The sequence below is a fragment of the Staurois parvus genome, unplaced genomic scaffold (assembly GCF_062004578.1).
Source record: "Staurois parvus isolate SC_StPar_1 unplaced genomic scaffold, SC_StPar_1.0 ptg000262l, whole genome shotgun sequence".
Lineage (NCBI taxonomy): Eukaryota > Metazoa > Chordata > Amphibia > Anura > Ranidae > Staurois > Staurois parvus.
Window position 1 is genome coordinate 1,797,194 of NW_028318058.1, and position 15,880 is coordinate 1,813,073.

Below are 15,880 nucleotides of genomic sequence, written 5' to 3' on the forward strand. Positions count from 1 at the left end.
CTGCATTGTGCCAAGTGTAAAGTTTGGTGAGGGGGGATTATGGTGTGGGGTTGTTTTTCGGGGGTTGGACTTGGCCCCTTAGTACCAGTGAAGGGAACTCTTAAGGCCTCAGCATACCAAGACATTTTGGACAATTTCATGCTCCCAACTTTGTGGGAACAGTTTGGGGATGGCCCCTTCCTGTTCCAACATGACTGCACACCAGTGCACAAATCAAGGTTTATAAAGACATTAATGAGGGCGTTTGGGGTGGAGGAACTTGACTGGTCTGTACAGAGTCCTGACCTCAACCCGATAGAACGCCTTTGGGATGAATTAGAGCGGAGACTGCAAGCCAGGCCTTCTTGTCCATCAGTGCCTGACCTCACAAATGCACTTCTGGAAGAATAGTCAAACATTCCCATAGACACACTCCTAAACCTTGTGGACAGCCTTCCCAGAAGAGTTAAAGCTGTTATAGCTGCAAAGGGTGGGCCAACTCAATATTGAACCCTACGGACTTCACTGGGATGCCATTAAAGTTCATGTGCATGTAACGGAAGGCATCCCAATACTTTTGGCAACATAGTGTATGTGGTATTGCTACAACTGTCATAAGCAGGAGAATTTATTTTGGGTTGTTCTTTGGTGGTAGGTTATGGTAATAGCAAGAAATATACAACAATTTTATTTTTTGGGCCAGTTTTCCTTTTGATAATTAAGAATCAAGAGATTCAATACCATTTACCACCAAATTAAAGCAAAAAAAGGTATAATTCACCTGAATACACAAAGTAGTTATGATCATATGTACAGTTTTATTAACACGTTAAAGTTGCAAAACTGCATCTTGGTGTAAGGAAGGAGCCAGGAGTGCTGGCGGGGGATCAGAGAAGAGGGGGATTGGGGCCGCTTTGTGCAATTCCATAGTATAAACCTGTTTGTCATTTTTAAAATATAAAATGTAGTGTTTACAATCACTTTAACATCAGGCAAGCAACATAAAGAAGAGCTCCATTCAAGTGCAAATCAAACAGCCTGCTAAGCCATTTACACTGCATTGTGAAATAAAGAGTCGCAGGAGCATTCTTAAAAAGCTTCTAGGAGACAGGCAATTACTCTAGGAGAGCTGGACAGGGCCGTACAAGGTCCTTAACCCATCAGCAGGACCGGTATCTGCTCCTTTGTGCAAGGAGGAACAGGATGAACACTGCCCGAGTCCTACAAAATGACCTCCAGCAGGCCACTGGTGTGAATGTCTGAGACCAAGCAATCAGAAAGACTTCATGAGGGTGGCCTGAGGGCCCGACGTCCTCTAGTGGGACCTGTGCTCACTGAGCGGCACTATAGAGCTGGATTGGCATTTGCTATTGAACACCAGAATTGGCAGGTCTGCCACTGGTGCCCTGTGCTTTTCACAGCAGAGCAGAGCAGGTTCACCCTGAGCACGTGACAGACATGAAAGGATCTGGAGAAGCCATGGAGAACATTATGCTGCTTGTAACATCGTTCAGCATGCTGTTTTGGTAGGGGGTCAGTGATGGTCTGGGAAGGCATATCCATGGAGGGATGCAAAGACCTCTACAGGCTAGACAATGGCACCCTGACTGCCATTAGCTATCGGGATGATATCCTTTGACCCATTGTCAGACCCTATGCTGGTGCAGTGGGTCCTGGGGTTCTCCTGGTGCACAACAATGCCCGGCCTCATGTGGCAAGAGTATGAGCAAATATAGCTGCCCCATGTACTTACAAATCAAACACGGCAATTTTTTGCTACAATTATTTACATCAATATTGTTTACATGTATTATCTATAACAGGTTTTAAGTAGACAAAACAGACCCTTTAATATACACAGTATATTTTACTTTGTTTTCCGCTGAACTCAACAGTAAAAATACTAGCAGTCTGTCAGGTTCTCTGAAGAATATTAACTTTTAGCTAGACAGTAAACTACCTGAGCATACAGAGTGTAATTTAGCCTTCTACAGATGTTGGTCACCTTGATACCAAAAATACTAGCTGCCTCATTGTCATGCTCATCCAGTGGTTTCACTACTTTGAGATATTGACCCAGAACAAGTATATAGATCAGGAGTTTAAACTTCACTTGTGCACTGAAGCCAGCAGATTAGCAGGTCAGCCAGGCACCCAGCTTTTCAGGAGGTTGAAAGTGGCATTTTTATATTTTTCTCAGCACAGGATTGTTTTAAAAACACAATTGTAGGTAAATGTGCCCAAAAAGGTGCTGAACCTACTATGCACAATATCTTAAAGAGCATTTGGCTTTATTTCGGAATCCATTTATTATATTCCATTGTCATCATTCTTCACTCTGTTGGCATTTACGTAGTGAGAGGCAGAAATCTGCAGTCAATCAGATGACCAAAATGTCCACAAGAGTATGGTGCCTGCTTCCATTTATACTCCTAAACAATGTTACAAAGGCATCTGAAGATCAAAAAAAGGTAAATAAAAAATATATATTGAAACGCTACTTTTATTCCTGGTTTTATTGCAAACTGTGTGATATACCCATTTCTTATATTGCTTAAAGTGATCATTACCTGTTTTCTTTGACAAAAATATGTACAATAATTCAGTGCAATACAAACATTTTCCTTCTGGTGCTTCTGGAGAACATTATCAGGGAAATTTCTGTAACCTCATGTACAAATTGCATTAGATTCGATTATTCATGTACAAGCAAAAACTTCATTATGAAGGTCAAGAAAGAACACTACATGTTACCATTAAATAATGCATGTGAATGTAGGCAGGAGTGAACTTCTGGGTGGACAGTGTTCTGATATTATGCATACAATAAATAAATAAACCTAAAGATTTTTGGCAAACACATACGAAAAGAAACCTAAACGATTTTTGGCAAATAAGTAAATGTAGTGTTATGTGTTCGGTTAAAGAATACCTACAGCCAAAACATTTTTTTCATTCTGGAGAGAGTGGAGGAGAGTAAAAACCACTATTTTTGGTTATCTGTCAGGAAGATTTCTCCTAGCTTCCTGTCCAGACTCAACAGGAGGTGAGAGGGTACCTTTCCAATGTGAGGAAAATCCTCTGTTTGACAGTTGTCGTTGGAACAGGTGTCCCATTGGAAGATTTCCCCTAAATTGTTGTTCTGGTGCCAACCTTTATTTTCATACATGGTGATTTTGGTGATCACACAATTATAGAGAGTAAATGCCCCTAATAGGGACACAGAATGCAATAAAAAAAGCAACAGTAGTCTTAGCCTCTCATCACTCTATCCAAATCTAAAAAAGTTTTGACCTTAGTTATACCTTAACAGTTATCCCTGAAAATCTTTTCTTTAAACAGCAGACTGGTGTTCACTACAAACATAGATAGTACTTGGGCGTATCCTCCTCCTCGTCCTCCCCCGGATTTTTGGAAGAATCTTAAATGTTTTGGGCATGAACTCCATGCAGGCCTCACGGAACTTCTTGATTCTCCAACAGTATATAACGGGGTTGAATACAGACTTGAGGTAACTGAGCCACAAGATGCAAGTGCTGATCACATAAAATGAGTTACTGTAGTAGAAAGTCCTACTAAACACTGACAACAGACTGAACACTGAGTGCGGAAGCCAGCAAAGAGAAAATCCAATGAACAAGATCAAAATAGTGGTGAAGGCCCTTGTCTTAAAACTCATGTCCACATTCATTTGATGAGGCCTCTGCAGTCCCATCAAGCCCAACTTACTTACTTGACTCAGACAGAGGCTCTCGGCATGGTTATGAATCCTGACAGCATTTCTTCTGACAGTGTTCAGGATGCATAGATAGGAGTACAGCATTACACTGAAAGGGATAAAGAATACTGCTACAACCAACATGACTGCATATGCCCTATCCGCTAAAAATTCTGTGTATCCCAAGACACACTGAGGTGCACGTGTTGGAACCTCCACCAGCGTCCAGCCTACTACAGATGGAAAGGAGATACAGAAGGACAACACCCAAGAAGTAGCAATCATTATCTTGGCACGGTGTGGATTTAGTTTATCTTGTCTCTGTACAATGATCAGAAAACGATCAACGCTGATAATGAGTAGTATAGCCACTCCTTCCAAGACAAAAAACCAGTACAGCATGGCTGAAATCTGGCAGAACTGGCTGCCAAAGTGCCAACTCCCAGTGATAATCGTGACTGCAGTAAAAGGCATGCAAAAAAGGGAAAGCATGATGTCAGAAAATGCCAGCGTTGCAAGTAGGAGATTGATTGCAGATCGCATAGCTGGCTTCTGGTAAACGATAAGGCAAACAATAGCATTGCCCAAGAAAGCAATGGCAATCATTAATACCATAATTATTGCCAATAATATCCTGAGTGGGGTTGGGAATGCAGCAAACCTGGAGTCTGAGTTCATAATAGTTGCATTCTCACTGGAAATCACGCAGCTGCCAAAAGCTGTGCTATTGCAACCCATGGTTACCGCTATGGCACGGCGAATCCTGTTTTCATTTCTACTCGATGTTCACTTATTACAAGTCATATATTACTGCACCATTCTTTTTTTCAGGTTAGTAGAAAGATCTTCCAAACATTCTGCATCTGAACAAACCTAGCAAGAACAAGAACAAAAAGACAATAATGAATATAACAGCATAGACTATACCAGGCCACATACAGTACAAGAAGATTTTTTTATTTGCTACAATGGAAAGTATTTACATTTTCAGCATGAACTGTCAAACACTTTTGGCTGTCCGTATGCACAAAGTGATTCTACTTTCAGAAGTTTGTTTATCCAAATTGATCCTTGGTACATGTCTAGCATGATTAGAATAAATTAGCATTTTTTATTTATTTTTCTAATTGCATAAAATATTAAATATTAGGCTGCTTTTACACTGATGTGTTTTGCTGTGTTTTTACCATGCAATATACACAGCAGAAAATGCAATCCCTTTAAAGCCTATGGGACGCTGCACACTGCGCTGTGAGTGCGGTGCGTTTTGAAAAGTGCTGCTTGCTGCATCTTTGGTGCAGTTTTCAAAGTCCCCATTGAAATGAATAGGAAACTAGGGATGCACCGAAATTTTGGTGGCTGAAACGTTTCACCCCTTTCGGCGGTTGGCCGAAATGAAAAAAAGCCCTGATACAGGTGCCGAAAAAACCCGCCCCTCGGTAATTCTCAGCTTTACCTGAGAAACCATCGATCCAGGCGCTGGGCATAGAGATGAGTGAAGGAAAGATGACCGCCACTCATCTCTATTCCCTTGGAGGACCGGAGCGATGTTTTTTTTAAAGCAGTAGATCAATGCTTTTTTTTGATCCCATGCTTTACATTGCAGAGGAGAGATGTGGGGTCTTATTAACTCCATATCTCTCCATAAAGAGGACCTGCCACTAATTATTTCTATCACAAGGGATACATGCATTTCTTGTGATAAGAATAAAAGTGATAACATTTTTTTTTAAAGGAACAGTGCAAAAAAAAAACAAAACAGAAAAAACATTTAATAATTTAAAAAAAAATGTTTAAAGTGCCCCCATCCCCCCTGCTCGCACGTAGTGGTGAACACATATGTAGGCCATGCTCACATATATAAACGGTGTTTAAACCACACACGTGAGGTATCGCCACAAATGTCAGAGCAAGAGCAATAATTCTTTCACTAGACCTCCTCTGTAACTTGATACTGCTAACCTGTAGAATTTTTTAAAGCATCACCCATGGAGATTTTTAAGTACCGCCGTTTCACACCATTCCATGAGCGTGCGCAATTTTAAAGCTTGACATGTTGGATGTCTATTTACTTGCCGTAACATCCGCTTTCATATTTTACAAAAAAATTAGGATATATATTGTTATTTTTTATTCAAAGTGTATTTTTTTCCAAAAAAGATATATTCATTTTTAAAACCTGCCCATTACGGTTTCGGTTTTTGGCCAAGTGCATTTTGAATTTTCGTTTTCTGTTTCGGCACCAGAAACTCATGAAAACCGTGTCAAAAACGCATGAAAAATGCACCTGCACTGCATTTTTGAGTCACATGTTCAAGTTCCACAGGTACATGTTGGGTAATAGGCGTCCAGAAAATGCAATGGAAACATGGCAAAAAGGCATATGTCTTTTTGTGTTGGAGCAGTGTAAAAGGGCCCTAACTTGGGTATGATATGTCTCTTAAACAAAAACAGTAATAGTTTCATGATGAACTTCTCAACCATAGAAATGGTCCATGGACTACACAACATTTAATGAGCAATAATGTTATTATTGCAACTTGATAATGATTCATTAAATAAAATCTTACCTGGAAGAACCAAAGTGCAGGACTCACCAGTATTGAAGTAAGGTAAAGACCTGGTAATGGAAACAGAAATACATATTAGTGTACTAAAACATCAAAATACTGTATACTAATACTTAAGCCATATGCGAAAGGACATATGTATTTACACAGGATCATGCTGGTAGGAAGCTGCCAACAATGTCCTGTGTAAAAAGAGACATACATGCGCTTATGTCAATATGTGCTAAGATGCATATGTAGGGGTCCGTCTTTGTATATATCTCCCACAGCCCATGAATGACTCTAGTGACAGCACGGGTGCACAAAGACCTCAGTCTCCAGTCATTCATGGACTGGAAGAGATGTAAACATCAACAATAGATAGGCAGTGAAGCAGGTGTAGAATTACCTTGGTGTTCAGTCATTCATGACTAAAAGCCAAGGTCACTCTGTGTTTTTGTTGCTGGCACTTCCTACGCATTGTTTATGTTTACATCTCCTTTTGGTCCTGAATTCAGTCATGGTGCAATAGTCCATATCCGAAAAAAATATAAAATAATACCATCAAAATTTGACTGTGGATACAGATTTTTCCTGTTTTTGGTTTATGCAGCAAAAAAGCTATGGACCAATAGCATAAAATACTTTTGAGTTTAGATCCATGCACATAGTACGGATCTGAAGGAGGTGTATTTTACACCCATGTGCATGAGCTGTTAGTGAGATGTTAACCATGATGACCAATCAGATTCTTTGAGGCAAATAGGCTATTCATGGGAATCTTCCCCAGAGATTAGTGAATGTGGTGAAATTTCACTTTGCAAAGAATATCCAATCAGGTGCAAAGAAAAAACGAAAAGGAAACAGCACTTTGACTTGCATGTGACTGGATGATGGAAATCAGCAGAGCTATACCTTATTCACTAAGCTCTGGGAAATTTCCCTTGCAAAATGCAGCTTCCCTTACAAAGTGAACAGTCCATTTGCTTTCAGTAAATCGACTTTGTTTGATTTTCCAGTAAATAAAACATCAAAGAACCTTTAAAGCAGTGGCGGTCAACTTAAAAATTATAGAGGGCCTTAAGTGTGGCCCCTGACACTTCCAGAGGACCACACAACAGCTGTGCATTTTTGTACATTGAGGTGCATTGCACTAAGTTGGGCAGCCCATTTAAAATGAATGGGCTATAGCGCACCTCAACGCCTACAACATTTACTACCTGTCAGTGATTAATGAATACAGAAGCAATCTGTCTGTATTTATCGAGGAAAGGAAGAGGGCTGGTAAACACATGTTTACAAGCCCCCCCTGCTCTCAGGAAATGAAGGGGGCTCCACTCCTCAAGCTCACAGTGATCTGTCAGCAGCTGCAGCCAGCAGGAGGTGAAGCGGCCACAGTGGGATCAAGTTTGGGGGGGGGGGGGGGAATCGGTGCTAGGGGGGAGTTGTAGTTAGTGCAGGGCTGGGGGGGTCACATTTTACATTAGCTCTGAACAGCAGCTTGTCCGAACTATCCTTGTGTTCCGCAGAGTCTGCTGAACATTTCTGCTATAGGTTCATGGTCATTAAAGTGACCATGAGCTTGTAGCAGAGCAGGAATGTAGGTCCATACGGCGTACGCACCGGCCAGCTAGAAGCGGTGCTGTAGGTCCGTAAACCATGCAGACCTGGTAGTGAAAGGGTTAAAGCCCTGAAGTAGAACTTTAGGTACAGATTAAAAATGGGTGGACAGGCAGGATATTTAATGCAGAAGAGACATGATTTGTCTCTTCTGCATTAAAGCTATCTACCTGCCTGTCCAGCGAGCCGTGCAGCTCAATGACAAATTTGACAGAACTCCTGTGCATGCGGGGGAGTGACGTCATCCTGGCCCATTCAATGACAGCGACCAGTGTTTGGGACCAGGAAGACAGCTGCCCGAAGATATCAGAGGCCAGGCAGGGAGCTCCAGGACAGCGCATCATGGGATTGGAGGTGAGTATTGTTCCACTTTAGGCAAGCCATAGATGAGTTGAAAAGCAAACGAAATTCATGTTGATCATCGAATCATTCGTTTTTCACATTGTTAGTGTGCCAGCTGCGAAACATAATTCTCATGCCACAATCGAAAGTGCCTGATCCAGCATGCTGGGTTTTTTTGGGTTTTGTTTTTAAGAAAATCCAAAAAATTGATTGCACGATCATATGAGCTATTTTTGATTGACAGAACTTTCATTTTTCGACCCAGCTATACTTGGTTAAGGTGACATTAATGCTTTGTTTTTGTTTTTAATAACAAACAGTTTATACTTACCTGCTCTGTGTTTTGCACTGCACAGTCATGATCCTCTTCTTTCCGGGTCCCCGCGCGGCACTCCTGGCTCCTCCCCCTCAAGCAATGTCCCCAGAGAAAGCAGTTCACCCTGAGGGCACTGCTGCATGCTCATCCCCGAGCCGCTGTTCTATGCATTCATAAGACACAAAGACCCCAACCCCGCTCTCTCCTCACTGACACACTAGCTGTGATTGACAGCAGCAGGAGCCTATGGGCTTCCGCTGCTGTCTCAGCCACTGAGGAGGAAGAGTCCCTGAGAAATTCGAGGCTATTGTGAACACCTTTAGAACCACTTTAAATGCAGCCAAGAAATAAACAGAAAAATCAGCATCAGGGACATAACTTATAGTCGGCTGAACATATCCTTTGTGCCCATGACTCTTCTGTTTTCATCCCCCCACTGTATTCTTCTTGTTTAGTGTATGCTGGGGGTTATAAGAAGGGACTGTCACAGGCTTTCATCAAGAGAGCCTAACTATACCTGCCCTTTCTGTCCAGCTCCTCTGTGCATGGTTGCCATATTACAGCTTCTATGAATGAAACAGGATCTCTGAACGGAGGATAGGTGGATCAGTGATAGCTCCGTCCCCTCTATTCAGAGATCCTGCTTCATTCACATATCCCTTGTACTGATTCTTCTGTTTTTATTTTGGCTTAGACCTGTTCCTGCCGGCTGTGTGCATATGTGTTGTCTCTGCATGGGTTAGTTTTAATGCTGAGAAGCCACATATACACATCCATAGGATATGTCTTTCTGTTTTCAGAGCGTACTCCCAGCACAGTAAGTATAATGTCACAGAAAGCTCCTGATTCATACTTGTGATTGGGAGCTTCAGATCATGTGAGTGCTGGGACAGCCAATTACAGCAGTCACATGATTGGCATTTTGATTCTATTAACCGCTTCCCATCTGCTCTATAGCAGTAATACTGCTACAGGATGGCAGGGGTGCGCAAAACCACATGTTAACCCCTTCCTGCCCAGTGCCATTAGAACAGTGTCAGTGCTTTTTATTAGCACTGATCACTGTATTGGTGTCACGGGGATGTCAGTGACACCAAGTCAGTTCCACCCCAGTGTCAGAATGCCTGCCGCAGTCCCTCTATAAGTCGCTGATCACTGCCATTACTAGTAAAACTAAAAATCCCAGTATATATGCTGCCATTTATAAACGCTATAACTTTCACATAAACCAATGAATTTACACGAATCAGAATTTTATTTAGCAAAGACAGATAGCAGAATACATTTTGGACTAAATGTATGACGAAATTTGATTTATTAAAATGTTGTACCTGGATATGTTTAATAGCAAAAAGTCAAAAATATTGTTTTTTTTCCCCTCAAAATTGTGGGGTTTTTTTTTAGTGCAAAAAATAAACACCGCACAGGTGATCAAATACCACCGATAGAAAGCTCCATTTGTGGGGAAAAAAGGACATACATTTCATTTGGGTGCAGTGTTGCATGACCGCGCAACTGTAAAGCAAAAAAATATGGCCTGGTTGGGAAGGGGGGGGTAAGTCCTCTGGAGGGCAAGTGGTTAAAGAGCCAGGGGGGCGGTGGTGGGAAGGGGTTAAATATTAACAATCTATAGCCTTTAGCAGGTTTGATACAACCCAGTTGTGTCAGATGTTCTCCAATCACTGTGTCCCACCATGGAGAATACAGAAATACAGAGTTTGTGGTGATGGCTCCATTGTATAGTGTCATATTTGTGAGCAGAGGTTCATTCTGCCATGACACTACACACTCATCAGGCCATATGGAGTCTTCATATTTGGGGAGCATTGCATCGTGTATTCCTCCACATTTTAGGTGACGCTAGGCCCAGAGCCGACAATACCCATACAGATACATCGGAACCTTGGCAGCAATCTGTACATGTATGCGAGGGCCTGCTGTACACACCGAACATTGTACACGGCTCAGCTCCTCTCTGAGGTGTACTGTGTGTGATGTCTGCTATCTACTCCGCTCTATACATCCATGGACGGCACTGAGTACACAGAATAATAGCACAACGTTCCCTCCTTCCATCCCTCCCTCCCTCATATCCCTGTACCTGGCAGGATGCAGCTGTCCTCCCTCCTGTGTGCGCTGCACTCTCCCGTCTACGGGCTCCCACACCTGGCCCTCCACCTCCTCTCATACACCGCAGGCACACCGCCACAGGCCCCTTCACGGCTGCCATGAAGCCCCGCTCTATAATGTCTGCAAGGGGAGGGCCGAGGCTGTGCACACTGCGCTGCGCCTGCTCCCCTTCTGTGTGAGGGGACGAGTGCTGTGTACCTTGAGCCCGTGTACGAGGGGACATGCCCGTCCGCCCTCAGTCCGTGTACGAGGGGACATGCCCGTCCGCCCTCAGTCCGTGTACGAAGGGACATGCCCGTCAGCCCTCAGTCCGTGTACGAGGGGACATGCCCGTCCGCCTTCAGTCCGTGTAAGAGGGGACATGCCAGTCCGCCCTGTGCCTGTGTACGAGGGGACATGCTTTCCCCGTGTACGAGGGGACATGCCAGTCTGCCCTGTGCCCGTGTACGAGGGGATATGCCAGTCCGCCCTGTGCCCGTGTACAAGGGGACATGCCCGTCAGCTCGTGTACGAGGGGACATGCCCGTCCGCCTTCAGCCCGTGTACGAGGGGACATGCCCGTCCGCCTTCAGCCCGTGTACGAGGGGACATGCCCATCCGCCCTGTGCCCGTGTACAAGGGGACATGCCCGTCCGCAGTCAGCTGGTGTACGAGGGGACATGCCCGTCCGCCTTCAGCCCGTGTACGATGGGACATGCCCGTCCGCCCTCAGCCCGTGTACGAGGGGACATGCCCGTCCGCCTTCAACCCGTGTATGATGGGACATGCCCGTCCGCCCTCAGCCTGTGTTCGAAGGGACATGCCCGTCCGCCCTGTGCCCGTGTAAGAGGAGACATGCCCATCCGCCCTTTAGCCCGTGTACGAAGGGACATGCCCGTCCGCCCTGAGCCCGTTAACGAGGATACATGCCCGTCCGCCCTTTAGCCCGTGTGCGAAGGGACATGCCCGTCCGCCCTGTGCCCGTGTACGAGGGGACATGCCTGTCCGCCCTCAGCCCGTGTACGAGGGGACATGCCCGTCCGCCTTCAGTCCGTGTAAGAGGGGACATGCCAGTCCGCCCTGTGCCTGTGTACGAGGGGACATGCTTTCCCCGTGTACGAGGGGACATGCCAGTCTGCCCTGTGCCCGTGTACGAGGGGATATGCCAGTCCGCCCTGTGCCCGTGTACAAGGGGACATGCCCGTCAGCTCGTGTACGAGGGGACATGCCCGTCCGCCTTCAGCCCGTGTACGAGGGGACATGCCCGTCCGCCTTCAGCCCGTGAACGAGGGGACATGCCCATCCGCCCTGTGCCCGTGTACAAGGGGACATGCCCGTCCGCAGTCAGCTGGTGTACGAGGGGACATGCCCGTCCGCCTTCAGCCCGTGTACGATGGGACATGCCCGTCCGCCCTCAGCCCGTGTACGAGGGGACATGCCCGTCCGCCTTCAACCCGTGTATGATGGGACATGCCCGTCCGCCCTCAGCCTGTGTTCGAAGGGACATGCCCGTCCGCCCTGTGCCCGTGTAAGAGGAGACATGCCCATCCGCCCTTTAGCCCGTGTACGAAGGGACATGCCCGTCCGCCCTGAGCCCGTTAACGAGGATACATGCCCGTCCGCCCTTTAGCCCGTGTGCGAAGGGACATGCCCGTCCGCCCTGTGCCCGTGTACGAGGGGACATGCCCGTCCGCCCTCAGCCCGTGTACGAGGGGACATGCCCGTCCGCCCTCAGCCCGTGTGCGAAGGGACATGCCCGTCCGCCCTGTGCCCGTGTACGAGGGGACATGCCCGTCCGCCCTCAGCCCGTGTACGAGGGGACATGCCCGTCCGCCCTCAGCCCGTGTGCGAGGGGACATGCCCGTCCGCCCTCAGCCCGTGTGCGAAGGGACATGCCCGTCCGCCCTCAGCCCGTGTGCGAAGGGACATGCCCGTCCGCCCTGTGCCCGTGTACGAGTGGACATGCCCGTCCGCCCTGTGCCCGTGTACGAGTGGACATGCCCGTCCGCCCTGTGCCCGTGTACGAGTGGACATGCCCGTCCGCCCTGTGCCCGTGTATGAGTGGACATGCCCGTCCGCCCTGTGCCCGTGTACGAGGGGACATGCCCGTTCACCCTGTGCCCGTGTACAAGGGGACATGCCCATCCAAATGTTAGAATAATAGAAAAACATTTGAAAAATTGAATAAACATTATTATTATTAATGTGTATGTATCTTTTTCTATACTATCATCAGTCAGTATACTTGATCAGCACCACACCATGATATGATGATGCTGTACTGCACTAGTGGCAGTAGGTAAATAAAAACAATTGTGACAAAATTACAACTTCAATAAACTTGCCATGTCTCTTACTAAATACCTTGGACTGTCTAATCACTGCCACTGGAATGACACCCGTCACTCTGTCAGTTTTTCCTCCGAAACCTGGAAAAGATATAACCGGTGTGGGAATCTTTCCAATTTAATGGCCCTGAAGAAGGTAGAGTCTTTTCTCCAGAAACACATTGGTTTGATGTATGTGTCGATAGTCTCAATAAATGCTTCTTAATCTACCATCAAAAGTGCATTATTTTGGACTTCGGGAGCCCCTTCTTTCCTAATATTCCAAGTCTACGCGTGGAAATGACTAGGGCCATACCAGAAAAGCAGCAGCCCAAACCCTAAGAGCGTTTATTGCCAGTATCCATCATTGGGCATGACCGAATGGAGGGACATATCCCTACCCACCCACACAACTACCCACCTATGACCAGTGACTGATCCAGTTTGTCCAGCACAGTCTTCAGCACAAATAGAAAAGTAAAAAAAAGGCTTGGTCATGAAGAAGCAGAGGTGGACTGACAACTCATGGGGCCCCCAGGCAATAGGGGATCATGGGGCCCCTGTGTCCTTGTCCAAACTCAAAAAAGCCTATGAAAAAGGTACCAGGGGCATCTCATGGGGCCCCCTACTGACCCCGGGCCTCAGGCAGTGCCCAAGTTTCCAAATGGTCAGTCCGCCCCTGTGAAGGAGGTAAAACCTTCTGTAGCTCAGCTGGTTAATACAAAAAAACCATATGCAATCCACCAATCACATCAACTGTTCACCTCCAAGGATTTACCTATACACTAAGTAGGTCTTAGCGCATCTTTCCCTTTAAATGGGGTGTTTTCTCCAATTCTGGATTTCTCCAAATTCACCAACTGATATCACCTTACACTTTTGGTTTACCTCAAAGGAAAATCCGAAATAAAATGGCACTTCTCTCTTCACTCTTAGCTAAAAAAAAAATCAAGATAACCCCATCATCGTACATTTTTATTTCTGAGGATGACTGCTTTTGTTTTAGTTAAAACAATACTCTGGTTCCAATAAAATCCCAATAAATTTAAAAGAAAGAGACAAAGCAAAGGCACAGACTTTTTTTTCTTTTTAAGAAAAACGTATTTTTTGTTCAGTCCTTATGGTAACCTATTTATAGTGCATTCTTCAGTTTCTCAATGCCTTTTCTTGATTCTTTGCTGTGTCCATCTGGCTCTATTTAACAAAAAAGTCAAGCTGCCACACATGCACCACACACACATTTTTTCAATGTATCCTGAATAAAAAAAGCCACTGGAATCATCCAACCACAGACATTTTTTATCTGCACTTGCTCAACACCAGAATCACAGAATTGTAGACGCAGAACTGTACAAATATGTAAAATAACAAAAGTAGGCGGTATTTCCAGCAAGGCAAACATCTAGAGTAGCACATGGGAAGAATCTGGATGTTTCCTGGGGTGTATGGAGGAATTTTCACATTTACTGATAAGGATCAATACATTTTGTGCAGCACTGCCATTTCTTCTTTAATTCAGGTCAGCATATGCTGTATTATTTTCTACAATGTATCGAGATTACAAATGAAGAATTGCTTTATTTCCCACAAAACATGGTTCATGGTTTCCATCTAGTGTGTATTACTGGTAACTGCAGCTTACTATAAATCAAAGAAATTGGAATTTTAGAAAAGTTACATTTGGGCCCCTTGTACATGGAAGAGAAAAACACCTTTTTTTTTTTTACTAATCTCTCATAATATCCATTCTTGTTTGTGGCCTCTTGCATATTGATTAATAAAGATCAGAACAGCGGCATAAAAAAAGAGGAGAGTGGGTGGAGCCACAAAGCATTCCTTTACACCCAGGGGCAGACTGACCATTTGGAAACTCAGGCACTGCCCGAGGGCCCAGGGTCAGTAGGGGGCCCCATGAGATGCCCCTGGTACATTTTTCATAGGCTTTTTTGAGTTTGGGCAAGGACACAGGGGCCCCATGATCCCCTATTGCCCGGGAGCCCCATGAGTTGTCAGTCCGCCCCTGTTTACACCCCAAACAGTCAAATGCACATCTAGAACCAATAGTGCCTAACACAGCTATAGCCTGATATTATAGAACCAGACGGCATGCATCTGTTTCAGGCTGGCTATCATCAATTCATGGTATGGAAACCATGGCTTCTGTGAAGCAAGGCTTGAAACCCAACAAGACAAGTTAGAATGAGGGCTGTTTGACTTCTTAAGCTGTTTGACTTCTTAAAGTAGAATCATAGGCACTTCTTCTTCTTTTTCATTTTAGATAGAGTAAGAGAGAGTTATAACCCCTGTCATTTTTTTTTGCCATTTCAGTCCCATTGGGGAGATTTCCATTCGCTTCCTGTCTCAAAGCCAAAACAGGAAGTGAGAGGAAATCCCTGTAAATTAAGGGAATCCCTTTGGTTACCAGAACTAGTGTCCCCATTGGAAGATTCCACCCTATTATTTTTCTGGGGACAACCCAAAATTTGGGATTGGCTTTTTCTTTCAGTTTCAATGATAATGGTAAACAGGACAAATAGAGATGATGAATCTCCCTAATAGGGGCACAGACAGCAATAAAAACTTAAAGTGACATTTTTTTTTTCAATAACAAACATGTCATACTTACCTGCTTTGTGCAATAATTTTGCACAGAACAGCCCAGATCATTCTCCTAGGTCCAGGCCCCTCCCTCCTGCCTAGTGACCCATAGCAAGAAGCTTGCCATGGGGACTTCTGAGCTCACTGCTCTGTGTGTCCATTCACACTCAAAGCACAACTCAGCTACACCCCTGCTCTCTTCATTGGCTCACTGGTTGTGATTGATAGTAGTGGGAATCACTGATTACCGAGGATGCAGAGATCTCATGCACATCGATGGACTGAGATGGGGCTCAGGTACATATTGGGAGACTGGGGACGC

At 45.1% G+C, this 15,880-nt stretch overlaps 1 protein-coding gene across 2 annotated transcripts; it reads right to left on the reverse strand.

Annotated features, from left to right (window-relative positions):
* Window positions 1-2,464: 2,464 nt before the first annotated feature.
* GPR45 (G protein-coupled receptor 45) lies at window positions 2,465-11,026 on the reverse strand. 2 transcript variants are annotated; one of them, XM_089681240.1, is made up of 3 exons: window positions 10,853-11,026; window positions 6,268-6,317; window positions 2,465-4,570 (listed from the first exon to the last, which is right to left on the reverse strand). In XM_089681240.1, the coding sequence occupies exon 3, from the start codon at window positions 4,433-4,435 to the stop codon at window positions 3,314-3,316; it is 1,122 nt and encodes a 373-aa protein (XP_089537366.1). In that variant the 5' UTR covers window positions 4,436-4,570; window positions 6,268-6,317; window positions 10,853-11,026; the 3' UTR covers window positions 2,465-3,313. The 2 variants fall into 2 exon arrangements, with proteins under 2 accessions (XP_089537366.1, XP_089537365.1); XM_089681239.1 differs by lacking the exon at window positions 10,853-11,026 and adding an exon at window positions 10,626-10,841.
* Window positions 11,027-15,880: the final 4,854 nt, after the last annotated feature.

Excerpts from the sequence above, each read along its gene's own strand:
- GPR45 (XM_089681240.1), bottom strand. The coding sequence starts at position 4,435 with ATGGGTTGCAATAGCACAGCTTTTGGCAGCTGCGTGATTTCCAGTGAG.